The sequence below is a fragment of the Ovis aries genome, chromosome 25 (assembly GCF_016772045.2).
Source record: "Ovis aries strain OAR_USU_Benz2616 breed Rambouillet chromosome 25, ARS-UI_Ramb_v3.0, whole genome shotgun sequence".
Lineage (NCBI taxonomy): Eukaryota > Metazoa > Chordata > Mammalia > Artiodactyla > Bovidae > Ovis > Ovis aries.
Genome location: NC_056078.1, coordinates 39,419,583 through 39,437,170, shown reverse-complemented (window position 1 = coordinate 39,437,170; position 17,588 = coordinate 39,419,583). Strand labels below are relative to the sequence as shown.

The following is a 17,588-nucleotide window of genomic DNA, read 5'->3' as shown; positions in this document are numbered from 1 at the left end:
AAGAGGCCCCATTATATGATTCAGGCAGAATGGTGAGCCTCCCCTCTGCGGGTCATGCCTGAGAGGAGGAAGATGCCAGGCTCGGAAAACAACGAACACTCCATGCCGTTGACAGAAAAAGGGTCCTGCGGAAATAGCAGATCCCAGCCTTCTCTGGAATTTCTGTAGCCTTCCTTCCCTGAGTCCCAAGAACTAAGCTATTTTCTTGAATACCAATGTGTGTTGCCTTGCTTTGGTAGAGGACTGGGTCTTTAGGCTACAGCGTGTGTGTGTGTGTGTGTGTGTGTGTGTGTGTGTGTGACTGGGGTTGAATGCTGTAGCCCTTTTGTGGACCATGGCGTGCAGAGTAGGCATTCAGCAAATGTTTAGCAACTTAATAGCCATTTATAGAGCACCTACTGTGTAGCAGGCTCCACGGCTATTGACTACAGGAAAGCACCTGCAATTATATCTGTCTGGAAAATAGAAGGACTGGCTTCAGGAAGTGGCTATTATCGCTTGGGTTTACTCACAGGCAGGAGTGGAGATTATTATGGTGTGCGTTAGTTTAGCCTTGTTCCAGGAGTCATTCTGTGCCCATGGCTTGTTTTATCTTTCCTCTGTTGCTTACATATTTAAATTTCCCTTTGAATCTGCTTGTTTTTCTGTTAGTCTTTGTTTTCCTATGCATTGCCTTACATTCTTCTTGGAATAATATTGGGCATAAAAATGCATACAGTTATAAAGAGCAGGAAGAAGGGAAGCGTCAGCAGAGTGAAGCTGCCTGCCTGACACCTCAGTTAGTGAGTGGAGGAGCAGGAAGCCAGCCCTACGGCCCCTCTCTGGCCAGGCTCGCATGCCCTAGGCCGGAACTGACTCTTGGAGAGAAGAGCAGGCTGACTGCGTTTAGCAGCCTGGAGTTCTGGAGAGAGCATTGCCCCCTGGGTCAGTGTGATCCAGCTCTGAACAGCAGCTTTACCCCTTGCTAATTGCAACTAGGGGCAGGTTATCTAGATTCTGAGCCTCAGGTCTTCCATCTGTAAACCTAGAAACTGATTTGCAGGCTGTTGTGAGGATTAAAACAGTATAAAATGATCAGTCCCTACTATGTTCTCAATAAAAGACCTCTCATGTCAGTATTGGATGGAAAGGGCTGTGGGTCAATATGGCACCAGAGTTCACTTTTCTATGCCTTTGTTTTCTTCTCTGTAATAATGGGAACATGGAAGTAGCCTTCTCAAAGGGTTGACATGAGAATTAAACAGTTTGTCAAGCACTTAGGAGATTTCCCAGCACATAGGTATGCGAAACTCATGTGAACTGTTGGCTCCTTGACGAGGTCTCGCCACACCCCCCAGTCCAGGCCATCCTCCCACTGCACCCTATCGTCACACCTCTGCTTGAATTTTGTTGTATTGATCACAGCTTCTGTCTCTACACTGATTGATCTAATTGTTTCAGTGTCCAAGTAGATGTGTCTAGACTGTGCTCTCAGCAGCGCTGAATGTTGTTCTTGGCACAAACCAGATGCTCCTCAAATCAAATGAGTGAATACATGAATGGTTTGTTGGATTCTAGTAGGAGAGACTTAGGATGTAGTGAACTGACTTTTGAAAGAGAGCCTTTTAGTAGGTCCACAGTCTGAGGGTTTGCATCATCCATTTCCGTAACTTCCTGATTTTATCCTCAGAGTTTGCCCCAGGCTCCCACATGAAGGATCCTTACATGGTTTGCTACTGGACTCTGTCCTTGGGCAGTGGGACAGTGCGGGAGAGGACATGAGAGCTCTGAGGAGAATGACAAAATCTGCCAAGTGCTTTGAGAAAGGTGCTTTGACAGCAGAGTGGAGAATGAAATGGAAAGTGAAAAGCGGAGACAGAGAGCCGCTCTGATGGTTCAGTGTTGTCTGTGGAGGGGCCGGCACAGTGGAGAAGGGACCAGGGTCCCAGGCATGTGTGGATGAGGCCAGCGCTGTGGCTCACATGGGGTGTATCTTGCAGGATCCTGGAGCTTCAGGACACTGGAGACCTGGATGTGCTCAAGCAGAAGTGGTGGCCGCACACGGGCCGCTGCGACCTCACCAGCCACGCCAGCGCCCAGGCGGATGGCAAGTCCCTCAAGCTGCACAGCTTCGCTGGAGTCTTCTGCATCTTGGCCATCGGCCTCCTCCTCGCCTGCCTGGTGGCTGCCCTGGAGTTGTGGTGGAACAGCAACCGGTGCCACCAGGAGACCCCCAAAGAGGTCCGTTTCCTGGGCCCTGCTTCTCCTTTCTGCAGCCTAGAGGCAGGAAAGGCTCCCTGGGCGACTTGGCGGGTGGTTCTCTTCCAGATAGTATTTGCCCAAACCACCTGTCTGTGCACAGCAGTGTTTTATACTGGGGAATGGTGACATTGTTTTATTTTGTACTGCAAGCCGCAGGACAAATGAAGGGGGTGTTTTCATGCTTGAACAAAATGCCGAGGCAGCAGGCATGGCCACTAAAGTCGTGTATCTATCTGTAGAGCGGGTACAGCATGAGCAGCGCCAGAGAGCCCTTCCCCACCCTGCCCCGCCCATGTGCCTCCACCCTGACCTGGAGAGACCAGCTGTAGGGTAAGAGAGGAAACTGCATTCCTTCCTGGTTCTCCTTGTTCACCCAGGGCCACGAGCCCTGCTCTCCCAGCATGTCAAAGGGGGATCGGCTCCCGTCCCCTCATCATCCCTTTTTCCTCTCTTCCTCCTTGCAGGGCCCAGCCTTGCCTCTGTCCCTCCAGGGACACCCAGCACAGGGACCACTGTGGCTTTGTTCTGATTCCAGCTTCTGGGCACATTTCCTTCCCTGTGTGTGCCAGCCACAGCTGGTTCTGCCCTCCACACTTCCTTCTTTTGGGGTTTTGCTGGTTTTCAAGCTCAGTATTTTGGGGGTATGGGGTGGCAGGGCTGGGGAGGGTGGAGTATGAAGTCCTCATGGAAGTTCTCTTGGAACCAGTGCCCCTAAGGGAGGGTGGCAAGGTGCATCATCTGGTAATGATGCTCTCCTGGCTGAAACTATACCCAGGCACTGCAGCACAAGCCCAGCCACTCCAGCGTAGCACTCTCATTACCTGATACATACATCTCAGCTACTTCCAGAATCACAGCTTTGCTTATAAACGATGTTGACACAAGCAGGTGTAAATTTCAAACAAGGAGCAATGAAGTAACCAGCATGATGTTCAAAGAGGCAGCGTCACCATAGACACCATCTCTGCATCCTAGAAAGGCTGACTGGCCATGCCCCCCTACATCAGTCCGTAACAGAGTCCTTGGCATGGCTGGGAGTGAGGGCAGACCCACCATTCACAGCAGGCAGTGAGCTCTTTGCTGTCATACCTAGATTTTCCTGGAAAGAGCTTGCTGTTTGATTCAGCATGTCTGAAATGTTCTGAGGACATCCATCTTTCTCTCACATCACCTGTAAACCTCCATGTAAGGAATGCAAGGCTAGAGTTTCCCACAAACTCAGGGTTCTCCTGTCACTCCTAGGCCATAAGACAAGGAAGGAAATATTTGAGGAAAGCCCACTGAAAAGAACAGTGAATGATTCTGTCCTGAGCTTCTGTTGCTACTGGAAAATTTTCAGTGACGTTTTTAGCGAATGTCCCTTTGGTTAGGGGAGGACAGGTTTTCCAGTTGGTTGAGCAATGCGCTGTCACGGCGGCACCGTGCTAGGATGTTGCAGGCAGTGTGGAGCCCAGAAGACACAGGCCTGCTCCTCCAGAATGTCCCTTGTGAGGCAGGTACTGTGAGAGGCAATTTCGTCTGCTTCCAGTCATGTCTCTTCGCATCCCCTGGTTCAGCATGTAGTGCCAGATCCAGCCTGGACAACCCAGATGAACTGTCGCTGTGAGAGAGAGGTGACGGGGGGCAGAGCGGGAGGCAGGTGGGGGGTTACTTGAGAGACATAGAAGGCAGAGGCGAAAGGACAGGAAGGCCAGGGACAGCATGAGATGAGCTAGCTGAGAGGAACAGCTCCTTTCTTGCCTGAAAAGTATCCCTTCTTCCTGTTTGGCTTCTACACAAGCCAGGGTCTCAGACCCAAGAGGATGCAGTGCTTAGAAAGTGTGAAACTTTCTGCCCAGAGATGCCAGCCTGCTCCAGATAGGAAAGAGAGTCGATGCAGACGCAGATTGAATAAAACACAGCTGCCTTTCCTCCAGCCCACTTGGGTGTTACATGGTAAAGGGAGGGAATGTTCCAGTTTTCCCCTGTTATTATGAGTTTCTGGTTTTCAAATGAAATCGCTGCCTTCCTCTCTCCTTCTTCCTTTAATAAGTATGCCTATAAGGACACAGTCTCTGTCCTGAGGGGGCTTACCTCCATGTGGGCAGATGTGGCAGAGGTCAGCCAAGTGGTTTCTGTTGTCCATTGATCAGCGCCATCCTGGGATGAACTACAGGTTCCATCCAGGGCTCAGGGGCACCCAGCCCAGATGGGACATGGTAGGGTTACAGAGGGTAGTGACGCTGGTTAGTGAAGAGTTCCTGGGGCTTGGGGTTGTTAGAATTGAGTTAGATGAAGGATCGGTACTGAACCTCAAGCTGAAGAGGAGATGTTGCCTTTGGAGTAGGGTGGCCAGCATGGGGTAGGCAGAGTCATCCCACCTCCCAGAGCTCTGGGGCATCAGCAAGGAAATTAGAGTAGAGGAGGCTGGAGTGCAAAGCAGAGACTCGGTCTAAAGGACTAGATGCCAGGCCAAAGGCTTTATAGCTCATCACCCAGGAAAGGGGTTGAGACTACAGATTTTAGAGGCATATACTTAAAACCTTTGACAAATAATGATGGTATTTAATCCAGAACTACTTTGTGTTACTGGTTGCCTGTATTTTATGGAGCAGCATTTGCAATTAGGTGAGAGTGTCTGCTTGAGTTTAGAATGCTTCATTTTGGGCCATTGGCCGTATTTCTTAAAAGCCAGAAACCTGTCTTTGGGTGGAGTCCTAGCCGTATTTATCAGCTTATGCCACGACGTCTTCAGAGTTTAGATAGCTACTTGGAGAAGAGTAGTAATGTACGTTCAGCCTCTTAATATTCATGTGGATTTGAGGTCATATTTTTTCCTAAGGAATCAGACGATTATGTAGTTATCCAGTGCAGGTGAGTGCACCCCGCTCCGCAGTTGCAATAAAGAGCCACCCTGTAAATTTATGGGGGAAGTGGAGCCATTGCTCTGAGAATAAAATATTCATGAAATAAAGATGAGAACTGCACAAATGAGAGATGACATGAGAAGTTGGGGAATGAATCGTCTGTCACTGGGCTGGGAGCTTGGAATTCTTGTTGCTTCTGGCTGTGTCTGCTCTCCCCCAGGCCCTGCTTCCAGTGCAGACAGGGCCTGACAGAGGCAGGGCAGGGGGCAAGCAGTCAGGCTCCTCTATCCTGGCCAGCGGGCTGGCTTTTATCTGCAGACTCCCACAGTGCGCTCCTGCTCTCTGGGGGAGATTCGCTGCTGGGGACATTCCCCTCGAATGAACACCTTTTCCCACCTCCATCCTCGAATGCTTCTTCAACTGCATGTAGAGACTTCCTCTCCTGCATCTTTGCCCTCTTCCTTTATGCCAACCTCACAGGGTTGCTCTGAGGTTCAATGAGGGATGATGTGTAAATTTCCGTAATCAGCATCTGACCCATGGGAACGTGCGTGGTGGATGGTGCCCAAGTGGTTGCTCCCTCTCAAGGACCCTGTGATAGGCAGAAAGGGCTGTGAGGAAGAGGAGTCACATCTTAGGGTACCTTCTCTATGCCAGGAAAAGTACATGTTTCATTTTATTGGATTAAAACATGACATACTTATTTCAGAGTATCTGTGGGTCAGGAACCCAAGGGCAGTTTAGCTGGGTCTTCTGTCTCAAGGTGTCTCACTTGATGTGATCAAGTTGTTCACAGGGCTGGGGTCTCTTCGGAAGGCTCCACTGGGGACAGACCCACTTCCAAGCTCACTCACATGGTGTGGACAGGATTCAGTTCCTTGTGGGCCACTGGGCTGAAGGCTTCATGTCCTCACTGGAGGTCATCAGCAGATTTGCACATGGGCCTCCCCATAGGACAGCTCATGACCTGGCATCCCTGTTGTTGCGTCTCAGATGGGGAGAGGTTAAGAAGCCTTCCCAAACCAGACTTGGGATCTGCCTCTGTGGCACTATTAGAGATATGGACTCCCAGGTCCCACTCCATGGATTCAAAGCTGAACCTGGGTCTTTTTCTTTTTCCCTCAAGGCCCCCACATGAGTCTCAGGTTCCCATGTTATCTTCTTCACTCTTTTGATTCTCTTCCACAGCAGTTAAGGAAGGTGTCCATGTCCCTGGAGAAATAGGACTCAAGCAATAGGGGCAGAACCGGAATAGGGATTATGTGTCCACCTCTGGGCCTGGCATTGGGAGTGTGCAGGAGCAGGGGTCCCAACCTGGCTTTTCCAGACGGTCTGGGGATGAAGGATGTAACTGAGAACTCTTCCTAAGCCAGGATCCTGGCTCCTAGCTAGGTATTTACATCCTCTGAACCCCAGAGGGATTAGGTTTAGCCCCAGTCCAGAAGGATTCAAAGCTTCTGACTGTTGAGCCTGGCCCAGTGGCTACACTGCTACTAATCGGATCTCTTGGCATGAGGGTAAGAAAGTGAGTGTGTGTGCCTTTTAGTAAGAGGTCCCTGAACACTTATCATGCACCAGTATGTATATCAGAACCAACTCACACATCACTCCCCTCTGTAGAACCTCCTCTCTCCCATCACCACGGGCCTCCTGACCTCCCTGTGTATACACTCACGTTGGGTGTGATTCTGAATTACAACTGATGGTTTACCTGCCTGTCTCTGCTTCAATTCTATTGGCGCTTCACCTCTGCATTCCCATCACTTTGCTCAGTCTCCGGAACAGTGAGACCTCTCATTAAGAGGTCATGAATATAAAATATCGAGCAAATTCTATGTGCCAGGGGCCAAGATGGATGCTTCACGAGGAACATGAGCTCCTCTGGTAGTAGGAGTTCCAAAGTGTTTACTGACTGAGTGAACCAGTCTGAGATCCTATAAGGAAAACGTTATTAATGTTAAATTGTTGTAGAGTCGTTGCGCCTGGATCAATGGCTTTCCATTCTGGCTGCACATCAGAGGTGATCCATCCTGGAGCTTTTTAGAAATACGGATACTTGGGCTCCATTCTCCAAAGGGTTGTATTAGGCAGTTGAGGACAACTGTAATTTCTAGAAGCTCCCCATGTGCTTCTGATAGCCTGCCAAGGAGGAAAACTACTGCTCTAGACTGTCATGCCAAGGGGAAGTTGAGCGGAAAACAGCTCAGGTTTTGGAACCAGGCACACATGGGCTGTCATCCTGGTGCTCCATTTACTGTAGAACTGTGTATCCTCAATAGGCCCCTTTACACCATGTGTACCTGCTGCTACTACATACGAGGAGGACTCCTTTCACAGTCCTCCTCTACAAAATCTGCAGTTAAGCTCACCAGAATTCTTTCCTACAACATTCTGAAACAGGGAGCCCCAGCCTCTGGGATCTAACGCCTGGTGTTCTGAGGTGGGGCTAATGTAGTAATAATAGAAATAAAGTACACAGTAAATGTAATGAGCTTGAATCATCCTGAAATGCTTCCCTGCAGATCCATGGAAAAACTGACTTTCACGAAAACAGGCCCTGGTGCCAAAAAAGTTAGGGACTGCCCATCATACCTTGCGGCCACTTCATGGACTTAAAGCCCAGCTTCTTTGCTTTTACCCAGTCATCACTCCCAGACTTCAGCCAGTCCTTTGGGCTTGAGCAATTCTTTGGAGCAATACTTAAGAAGATTACATTGATGGTGTTTCTCCCAGTCAGTTGAGTCTTATTTACCACCTGATTGGTCTGCAGTAACAGGAGATCACCTCCTACAACCATCCTTGTCAGGTGGGAAGTCCCCAATCCCGTTTTGTTCCTGCCTAACTTAAAGTGGGAGCTGCCAGACTCCAAAGTCGGTTCTGATGAGTCCCACGTGTAGCCTGCTGTTACACAGATGATAGTTGAGTTAATTACTGCTTTCCAGTACAATGTTTTATTTCCACATTGGTGAACAGCGGCTCAATTACAGAACTTTCTCCCTCTGCAAGACAATGCTTGCGAGAGGGTCCCCAGTAACCTCTGCTGGTGCGTGTGCTATCATGTTTAATTCCAGCACGGAGCTGGAATTCAGCAGGATTCATGAATAAATGCCGTCAGTGAATTTTATGTCCTATTCAGGGCTGTTTGACTAGGTCAGTTGCCTACAGTAAATTAATGGATGCCACAGCGAGCTTCCGAGTCTCTTTCCACAGCTGTCATTACCTGCTTGAACACCGAAACCTTGAGATAATGAGGATGTAAACTGATGTAGTGCACATAAAAAAGTCCATTATTTGAATTTGCATAACATAATAGAATGCCCCATTTTGTGTAAAATATAGATAATTATTCAAATCACTCCTGCCTCTTTCCTTGAGCAGGCAGATTATGTCTGCCTCCTATTTCCTTGGCCAGGAGGGCACCAAAAATGACTTCATGTGGACTCAATCTGGTCCAGGAAGACAGTGTTTTCAGAGTTTCCAAAGAAGGTGGTTTTCTCCCGTTGCCTGCACTTCCCTTCTGGCCTCCTAAACAGATGCCTGATGGAACATACTGGGAGACTCAGAAATGGGCCACATGTGTTTTCCAGGGAGGTATTTGCCTTGTGTGTGTTAGTCTCAGTCATGTCTGACTCTTTGGTAGACTGTAGACTGTAGCCCACCAGACTCCTCTGTCCATGGGATTCTCCTGACAAGGATACTGAAGTGGGTTGCCAGTTCCTTCTCCAGGATATCTTCCCTACCCAGAGCTCGAATCCAGGTCTCCACATTGCAGGCAGATTCTTTACTGTCTGAGTCAGCAGGGAAGCCTACTCATTTTCCTGTGCAGTTAAACATCCAATGTAGGAAGCTCAAGATGGCACCCTCTTCTTCCAGGTGTGACTTTGTGTTGGGTGTGCCAATAGTAATGGGCTTCCTAGGGGGTGCACCGGTAGAGAATCTTCCTGCCAACGCAGGAAACACAGGAGACTCAGGTTCCATCCCTGGGTCAGAAAGATCCCCTGGAGTAGGAAATGGCAACCCACTCCAGTATTCTTGCTTGGGGAATCCCAAGGAGGGAGGAGCCTGGTGGGCTATAGTCCATGGGGTTGCAAAGAGTCGGTCACAACTGAGTGACTGAGCAGGCACTACCCGCAGTAATAGACTTTGAATAGAATGAGGTCCCACTTGTGTGGAGGGAATGGATTTCTTGACTGCCATTTGGAGTAGGAAGGTCGGCTTGGAAAGTCTGTTTAATCGGAGTGAACGTTTTCTCTGTGTCTTGATGTGGAGGGGTTATAGGCTAATGAATAACCTCAATGGAAACGAGACCCACTGCACAGCTTTGCAACCTCCTTGAAACTGCTTCATTTGTCCTTAATTGGAGGCAGGAAAAAATATGGATTTAAAAACACTACTTATTCAAGTGCTTTCTTTCCAAAATCCTGACTCTAGGGTAATTGGATTTTCTCCACATCCACACTGCGGTCTAGATCAGGGGTCCCAACCTCCAGGATCTAATGCCTGATGATCTGAAGTGGAGCTGATGTGATAATAATAGAAATAATGTGTACAATAAATACAATGCACTTGAATCATTCCAAAATCATCCCCCATGCCCTGGTCCAGGGAAAAATTGTCTTCCACAAAACCAGTCCCTGGTGCTAAAACAGTTGGGGACTGCTGGTCTAGATGCTTTGCTGTTACCTGGCCGACCCCTCAGAGCTGTGACTGTTATGCTAGACTAGTGCCTGAGACCTACATCTTTTATAACACTACCCACCAAACCTCTCTCCCTTGTCCTTCACTGCTAAAGAAGTTCGTCTTAGAGACCTTGTTTGTGCACAAATGTTTCTTTGGAAGATGTTGGTTGGTTTGCCTTCCCCCAAAGCTCTCCTTTTCTCTGCTTCCCTGGCAATAGGTAAGAGGGCCCCCCATTCTCAGCTCTGTCTCCCTCTTTGGCAGGAAGTTATCCCTTCTCTACCTATAGACCCCAACAATATGAGGAACATCTCCTGAACACTTGTCTTGGCTGAGTGTTCCATTGACTATGAAAAGAAGGGCCAAGCTCTCTTCTCTAAGAGAGATGGGGGGCTTCTCTTGTAGCTCAGTCAGTAAAGAATCTGCCTGCAATGCAGGATCCCTGGGTTCAATTCCTGGGTTGGGAAGATTCCCTGAAGTAGGAAATGGCAACCCACTCCAGTATTCTTGCCTGGAGAATCCCGTGGACAGAGGAGCCTGGCAGCTACAGTCCAGCGGGGTCACAAGAGTCGGACATGACTTAGTGACTAAACGGCCACCAGCTCTTCTCTAAGGCCAGATTCCAGAGTGAATACAGCTGGGACCAAGACATTTTCCTCCTACTCCAAATTAGTCCACTTTTGAACTACTTATTTCCATCCTCAAAAGGATTCTTAAAGCCCTGAAAAGAACATAGAAAGGAAGTAAAAGCAAGATTATGCAACTAACTAGTTCTTCCAGTGATCCCAGGACCACTTATTTGGTCTTCAATTTCCTTCATCAGCTAAAGGCTCTGCCAGCCAAGGCACTCGGCTTGTTCATTCTTCTAGCTTTGCTGGCTGCAGGGAGAAGGGGAGTTTGTATTATTAAACTTTAGAAATGTCTGAAATTCTCCTTCAATTTCTCCAGCTTCCAGGCTTTCTGGTATCTGTCTTGTGTCCTTCATTTATTTTGAAGTGAAAATAGCCTGTAGATACAAATATTTACCAACACAGCTGTGGCACTGGCTGCCACACACGAACACGCTGCGTCAGGAGCTCATCAGGAGCTCAGAGTAGCCAAGGGAAGGCTGGGGAAGCCTACCCGGCGATGCACAGAAGTCCAGGCTCGTCTGGAGAGCTGGGAGGCGAGATCCAGGAGGGGGATCAGGCAGTGCAAAGTTTCTTGAACTGTCACTGTCACGGACCATCGAACATCTTCCATCTCTTTGTCTCTTTGTTCAGAACTCAGATCCAGTCCTCTTGTCCTTAACTGGGTTATGCTCCTGCCTTTTGGCTACAGGTAGACAGGGAACGGCCACACTGTTATCCAGTGGGGGAAAAAGCAGTTCCCAAAAATGAGACAAAATAAAATAAGGTCTTCTTGGGAAGGGAGAACTGATGCTTGATGGCAGTCAAACAGCCAGCGTCTAACGTAACAGCTTGTTGTTCAGTCGCCAGGTCGTGTCCCACTCTTTGCAGCTCCACGGACTGCAGCATGCCAGGCTTCCTGTCCTTCACTGTCTCCCAGAGTTTGCTCAAATACTCAAAAATGGGAACAAAGCATATAGACAACACAGGGAAAAGACCAAGATAGCACAGAGCTGGATTAACCGTGCTATAACTTAATTAAGAAGCGAACTTGGATTTGGTTTGTTAACATTTTACAAACTGTTGGAGTCCATGAAAGACATTGTATGTACCATATTTAGTCTAAGTAAAGCCCTAGTACCCTTCCCCCAGTTCCACCCATTTGCCACCCAGACATTCCTATACTTGGAGCTGGTCTGCTGGCATCAGCAAGCTGAGCTCTGCTATGTGGGGCTTCAACTCACTGGAATCCTGGCTCTGCCGCTGGGACCATGTCAGTGATTTCTGCAGTAAATTCTGTCCACAGCACGATCTCCTCACCATCGTACCTTCACCATCACACCAGTTGGCTTTTTTCATCCTCTATCTTTTTCATGGCCTGGAATGAGCTCCTCGTTGTCGTTTGAGTGTTGTCAGATTTCCTGTTCTGGGGAAGACAGCAGATCTCCCACCAGAAGCCAAGCCTGTGTGCCGGTCATGGCCTCAACAAGGTGGTAGAGAGCAGTGACACTGCCTCCTCCAGGCCAGAGGGCACTGGGGGCACAGGGTGGATGGCAAAGGCAGCTTCCTTGTCCGAGGAGACCTGGGATGAGACTCCATGCGGGTTAGCCCCATGGGCCCTGCTCTGAGAGGGGAGCTCAGGCCAGTTATTCGGGGTTGCCTCTTCCTGGGGAACCAGCCTTAGAGGAGCCCAGAGACTCGCTGAACTGGTCCTTGGATTTGTGTGGCTCCTTCTTTCTCCATTTGAAATCATATTCAGGACTTTTACCTTTCATGGTTATTCCTAACAAGCCTAAGGGTCAGCAGGGGACAGGTTCCTCTCTCTGCTGTATGAAGACTGGCATTAGACAGCCTGTGATGTCCTGTTTTGGGGCAAAGCGTCGACATGGTACTTGTCTTGGAGTTTGACACCAGGGCCGCATAGGTGGAGGGATTAACCTTGCCTGACACAGAGGCCCTAATGCTGCCTGAAAATAGGACTGCAGCTTCTAATACCTCATTGAGGGGTTGGTATGGCTCTTCCACAGACATCTGGTTTTATACCCCAAGTCACTGGGGAGAAACTGAGGAAGTAGATTATATAGTCTTTGTCTTTAAGGAGCTTTCAAGTAGTTTGGCCTCTTTGATTTATTCTGACATTGAAGACAAAATACCAGTGATATTTGTTCTGTTTCTTAAGCCAATCAATAATTGAACAAACGAAATATTTTCCTTGATACCATCCCCCTTATGGCGAAAGAGTCAGGTGTGCAATTCACTACATGGAGAATCAGCTATGAGGGTCACCCATCTCGGCAGCCTCAAACCTTTACAGTATCAGGAATGACAGCTGATCCTGGGGAATTCCCTTTCCTCACCATCCCATGCCCCATCCTCATCCAGGCCCCCAGCCACATGAGCTTCCAGACAGGGACAGGCCCCCTCCCCAGCATCTCTGAAGATTTCGTGTACTCCAGGATTCCCCTGCTGCGTCTGCTGCTCACTGGGGTTATGACTCGGGAGGCCATTGACCTTCCTGAACCCGAGCCTCCTTTTGTGTACAGCGGGGATGATCACACCAGGTCTTCTGAGCACTGTAAACCCTAAATTGCACATCCATGGGGCATATCAGGGGCTCAAGGACCACACCTTTTTATTTCCATGGGACTCCTTTCTTCCATTGCTTCTGCCAGTTGTTCAAAGCATCTTCTCCCAAGGGTTGCCTCTGGGTGTGATTGGTCCTGAGCAGAGTGCATTTGAGGGGCAAATGCTGCAAAGCGCTTCTTGCTGGGTCCTTGCTACCTGGGAGCAGTGTCCTAGGTTACCGGTATCCCAGGTAAGGAGGGCTGGCCATGCAGCTGGGGGAAGGTGGGAGGAATGGGGGCCCACTTTACCCTACTGCCCAGCAAGCTGCGCTCTCCAGCCTCCCAAAATTTGTAGAAAGCCAGCTGGGGCTCCCTTTAGGGCTTGGCCTGACCCTCCTCCTGTGCTCTCCCTCAGGACAAAGAAGTGAACCTGGAGCAGGTCCATCGGCGCATGAACAGCCTAATGGATGAAGACATTGCTCACAAGCAGATTTCCCCAGCGTCCATTGAGCTCTCGGCCCTGGAGATGGGGGGCCTGGCTCCCAGCCAGGCCTTGGAGCCCACTCGAGAGTACCAGAACACGCAGCTCTCGGTCAGCACCTTCCTGCCGGAGCAAAGCAGCCACGGCACCAGCCGGACACTCTCATCAGGGCCCAGCAGCAACCTGCCTCTGCCACTGAGCAGCTCGGCCACCATGCCCTCCATGCAGTGCAAACACAGGTCGCCCAACGGGGGGCTGTTCCGCCAGAGCCCCGTGAAGACCCCCATCCCCATGTCCTTCCAGCCCGTGCCTGGAGGCGTCCTTCCAGAGGCCTTGGACACCTCCCATGGCACCTCCATTTGACCGCGCCGCCTGCCCTCCTGCCCGCCCATCCACCCACCCGACCAGCAGAGCTTTTTAATACCAGAAAACAACACCACAAACCACACACGCGTGTGCCTGTGCACACGCACACACACACACACACACAGAGACTCTTTCATTTTTCTTGTATATACGTGTAAATAATGACAGAATGGAGTGGGGTAAAAGTGTATTTTGAATATTCCCAATTTTCGAAGTCAGTAAAAAAAAAAAAACCTGTATGAATGACTTTGTAAATTTTGTTCTATATGAATAAAATGGCAAATTACTTGTGATCATTCTGAAGTGCCAAAGAAGCCCCCTGTTCCTGGGCCTTTCTGAGGGCGAGGGCAGGAGGGGTGATCAGAAAAGGACCGCCCCCTGCTGGCGCAGAGGGGAAGGTGACCAGCCAGTCCCTTATAGAGCAGCCTGGGGCGCTGCCTCCTTCCCTGTCTCCTGGTTCCTGCCATGTTCCTATGCCCCTGGCCTTTTTCCCCTTAGTCCTCTCACGTAGATAAAGGGTGACCCTTGAACCAGCATTAGCCTGACCCCTGGCTCCCTGTGCCAGTCAGCCTGGGACTGAGGAGGCTCCCGGGACTGGAGCTGTCCTGCTGGTCACCCCCCTTCACATCACGGTGTGCTGTGGGCCAAGAGAAGCACCCAGGCCGGTACAGCCAACTCTGAGGACGTGGAGGCTGACGTGTTCTAGGGTTATCCTGTTGGCCTTGTTCTGTGTGTGTGTGTGTGTGTGTGTGTGTGTGTGTGTGTGTGTGTGTGTATGTGTGTGTTTGACTTTCTTTTCTTAATAAGAAACATCCACAAGTGATGGAATCTGGGAGGAAGAGGCTGGGTCCCACAATTGCCTCAGGGAGGCTGAGCAGAGGTGGGCTTGGCTTTTCCCATGGGGATCGGAAGCTGTGAGGTCTGGTGTGTGGACCAGGTGAGGCGGAGGGTGCGAGAAGCCAGGTAGGGGGAGAATATTCACTTGGGTGTGGGTGTGTTTTCAGGTGGAAGGATCCCGTTGCAGGAGTGGAGAGAGGGACCGCAGGGGAGCAGACTAGTGCCCTAGGTGATGCGAGTGCCCACAGTAGATAAAAAGGACCATGTTGTGCAGGTAAGAGGAAGCCTTGGCTCTTAACAGAAAGAACAGTGTAACCTGTGTGATGTGGAGATAAGTAATTCCCAACCTCCAGAGAAGAAGCTCCCAAAGTGAAAGGATATCCCTGGGTCTTAAACCCTGCAGACAGTCTGCCAGACAGGGCTGAAACCCAGCATGAGACTTCACGTCCTGCTTCGCCACCTGCTCCAAAGCAGAAGCTCTCAGTCTGCGATCCAGCCCATAGCAGGGTCTCTCCTGGCTGAGGGCATCGTCTAGCCTCTGAGCTCCCCGGCTCTATCCCTGAGCTGATAAACCTGCTAGGAAACTCTTTTTCTTCAGGCTACAATGACCTGATAGCCCTGCCTCCCTCCATTGCCCTTTCTGGGGCAATGAAACTATAGAATCAGGGAGAGGAAATGACTCTAGAGGCAGTCATTCAAGTGCTCTAAGCTGTATGTAACTATATGTAACTTTAGCTCTTTTTCTCCTGAAGACAAAGATGATTCTGCTTTCATAACTTGCCATGGTGCTGAACACACCCCACATCCGGCACCAGGAAGGGCGGGGCTCCACCCCGCAGCAGTAATGGGGCGGGGCTGAGAGCTGGGGTCTGTCTGTGGTCCTGGAGAAATACAAAGTCCTATTGATTGCTTGTCCTGTAGCCCTGTGGAGTTACTCCAGAGACGTATTTATGAAGGTGATAACTAGCCTGGGATTGATTTCTTTCCCAAAGTCCCGTGTGACATGATTGAGCAGTAAGGAACAGCTGCATCACAGAGTCAGCTAAAAACACCCTGGGAAGGAGAGTGCTTATAATTATGTTATTTATCTGGATGCTGCGAATGGCCTGATACTCGTGCTGCCAGGACAATCCGTTGACATTCCTCTAATCAGAGCGCGTAGAGTTTGGAGCCGGGTGCATGCAAGCGGGGAAGCTTAGGTGGGCTACCGTAATCCTGAGGCAGGACAGACTTCATCTTCTTTCCATCAGCACTTTGAGGGGGCCTTCCCTGGATGGTCAGTTTTTTCATATATATATTTCTCTATTTTCTTAATCAAATTCTGGTCTCACTGCCTATCTCACACTCAACTCTGTTTTTATTTTCCCTGAAATGACCTGTCTTCTGGAGTATACCATGGGTGTCTTCTTGGGCAGTTTGCTTTGAATGGGTGTCAGGGAGAGGAGAGTGCTGGGGTGTGTGTGTGTGTGTGTGTGTGTGTGAAAGAGAAAGAATGAGAACAAGTGGATCTTTAAAGGAAAGGTATTTTGTTTATAAAAAAAAAACTAAACAACTCATGGTATTATTCCTCACCATGTTTATATAATTTTTTTTTAAATTCCTATCCTTGGCATGAGGGGAAATGGCTGATACTCAAGCAAGTTCTCTAGAAAAAAATTCCTCCCAGCTCAGATTTCTGTGTCGGCTCAGAATGTATTTTTTCTTTTTTTTCTTCATGCTTTGCTCTTTGGATTTATAACTCTGTTTAGACGATTCCATACATTTTAGGTATATTTTGTGCCTTCAGACACTGCAAATAATAATCAGCATTTGGATTAAAGTTGTTTAATAATAAAACTTGACTTTGCTCCCTACCCTCTTCTTCTCTGGGGTGAAGAAATGCTATCTGTGTGTTCCTGGGCACCAGCTATCCTCTGTCCCCTTGGTGTGGACTGCTGTGAGACGTTTCTCAGGCCAAGTGGCTCTCAGACACACCTGGGAGAGGAGGCGCGTCCCCCTCACGCAGTGTGTTTGCAGAGCACGCCTCTCAGCTGGGCAGCAACGCGAGGGGCAGGCGGAGAAGCGATTCTAATGCTTGGTTGACCTGATAGTTTCCAGCTATGTCTGCCTTCTCGAAGAACGCCTAGGAGAGAACCAGGACACGTTACATAGGGAAGTGTCCCCACGGCCTTGTGGGATGAGCACCCCTTTAACAGTTGAGTGATTCTGTTTCTTCTCTCAGATCTACACCCACTCCGATCTCGGAGAAGTTGCTTCCCTGTGCTTTGGCCTTAGGGTTAAGGCTCTGTCATGCTCTGAGGCCCCATAGCTTGGCTTTTCAATATTTGACCCTCAGATGCTCTGGGGTACCATTTTTTCCAGTGAATACCCATATACCCAGTCATTTCTATGACCCTGGGATCCCCAGTCTGGCCCTTGCACCTCCAGAGTCATATGCTTTCCAGCCCCACTTTTTTGCATCACAAAGTTCCTCTCCTGGCAGCCTTGGGCCAAGCAGGGCTGACCTCAGGAGTTTGGTTTTCATGATCAAAATCTCAACTTTTGGAAACTGGAAGGAGCCTGTCTGGCCCTTGTCCTCTGTCCCTGCACCAATGAGAGGCTTCTCCCATGTTGAGTGCAGGCTTGAAGGACTGGGGGCGGGGAGGCATAGAACCCTCAGGCATTCCCAGATTATCTGAACAGACAGATGGATCTAGACAGGAATCCCAAAGTGTTCTATTTACTTGAGAAAAAGCGACTCAGTTCTTAAATTCTAAATCATTCTAAATCTTACCAAGGTGAAACAAATTCGATACTTAATCCTGTCTTTTCAAGCTTTGAAAGGAGACAAATGGCACATAAAGGAACAAAATACCACTGGCCCCACAGGCCGTGATGACGCGGCAGGAACATTCAGCTCCTCTGGGCTGTGCCGTCTCACTTAATCACCATGGGGGTGGGTAAGGCCCCTTGGGGAACTTGGTCTCTA

At 49.4% G+C, this 17,588-nt stretch overlaps 1 protein-coding gene across 2 annotated transcripts in view; it reads left to right on the top strand.

Moving 5' to 3' along the window:
* The window catches only part of GRID1 (glutamate ionotropic receptor delta type subunit 1), a 689,685-nt gene extending 673,212 nt beyond the window's left edge, over positions 1-16,473 (top strand). The window contains exons 15-17 of one of the 2 annotated variants that reach the window (XM_042241196.1): positions 1,980-2,220; positions 2,481-2,571; positions 13,352-13,462. In XM_042241196.1, the coding sequence (XP_042097130.1) occupies positions 1,980-2,220; positions 2,481-2,570 (331 nt within the window). In that variant the 3' untranslated portion in view covers position 2,571; positions 13,352-13,462. Of the gene's footprint in view, positions 1-1,979; positions 2,221-2,480; positions 2,572-13,351 lie in introns of both variants that reach the window. The other variant, XM_027962365.3, reaches the window with a different exon arrangement.
* Positions 16,474-17,588: the final 1,115 nt, after the last annotated feature.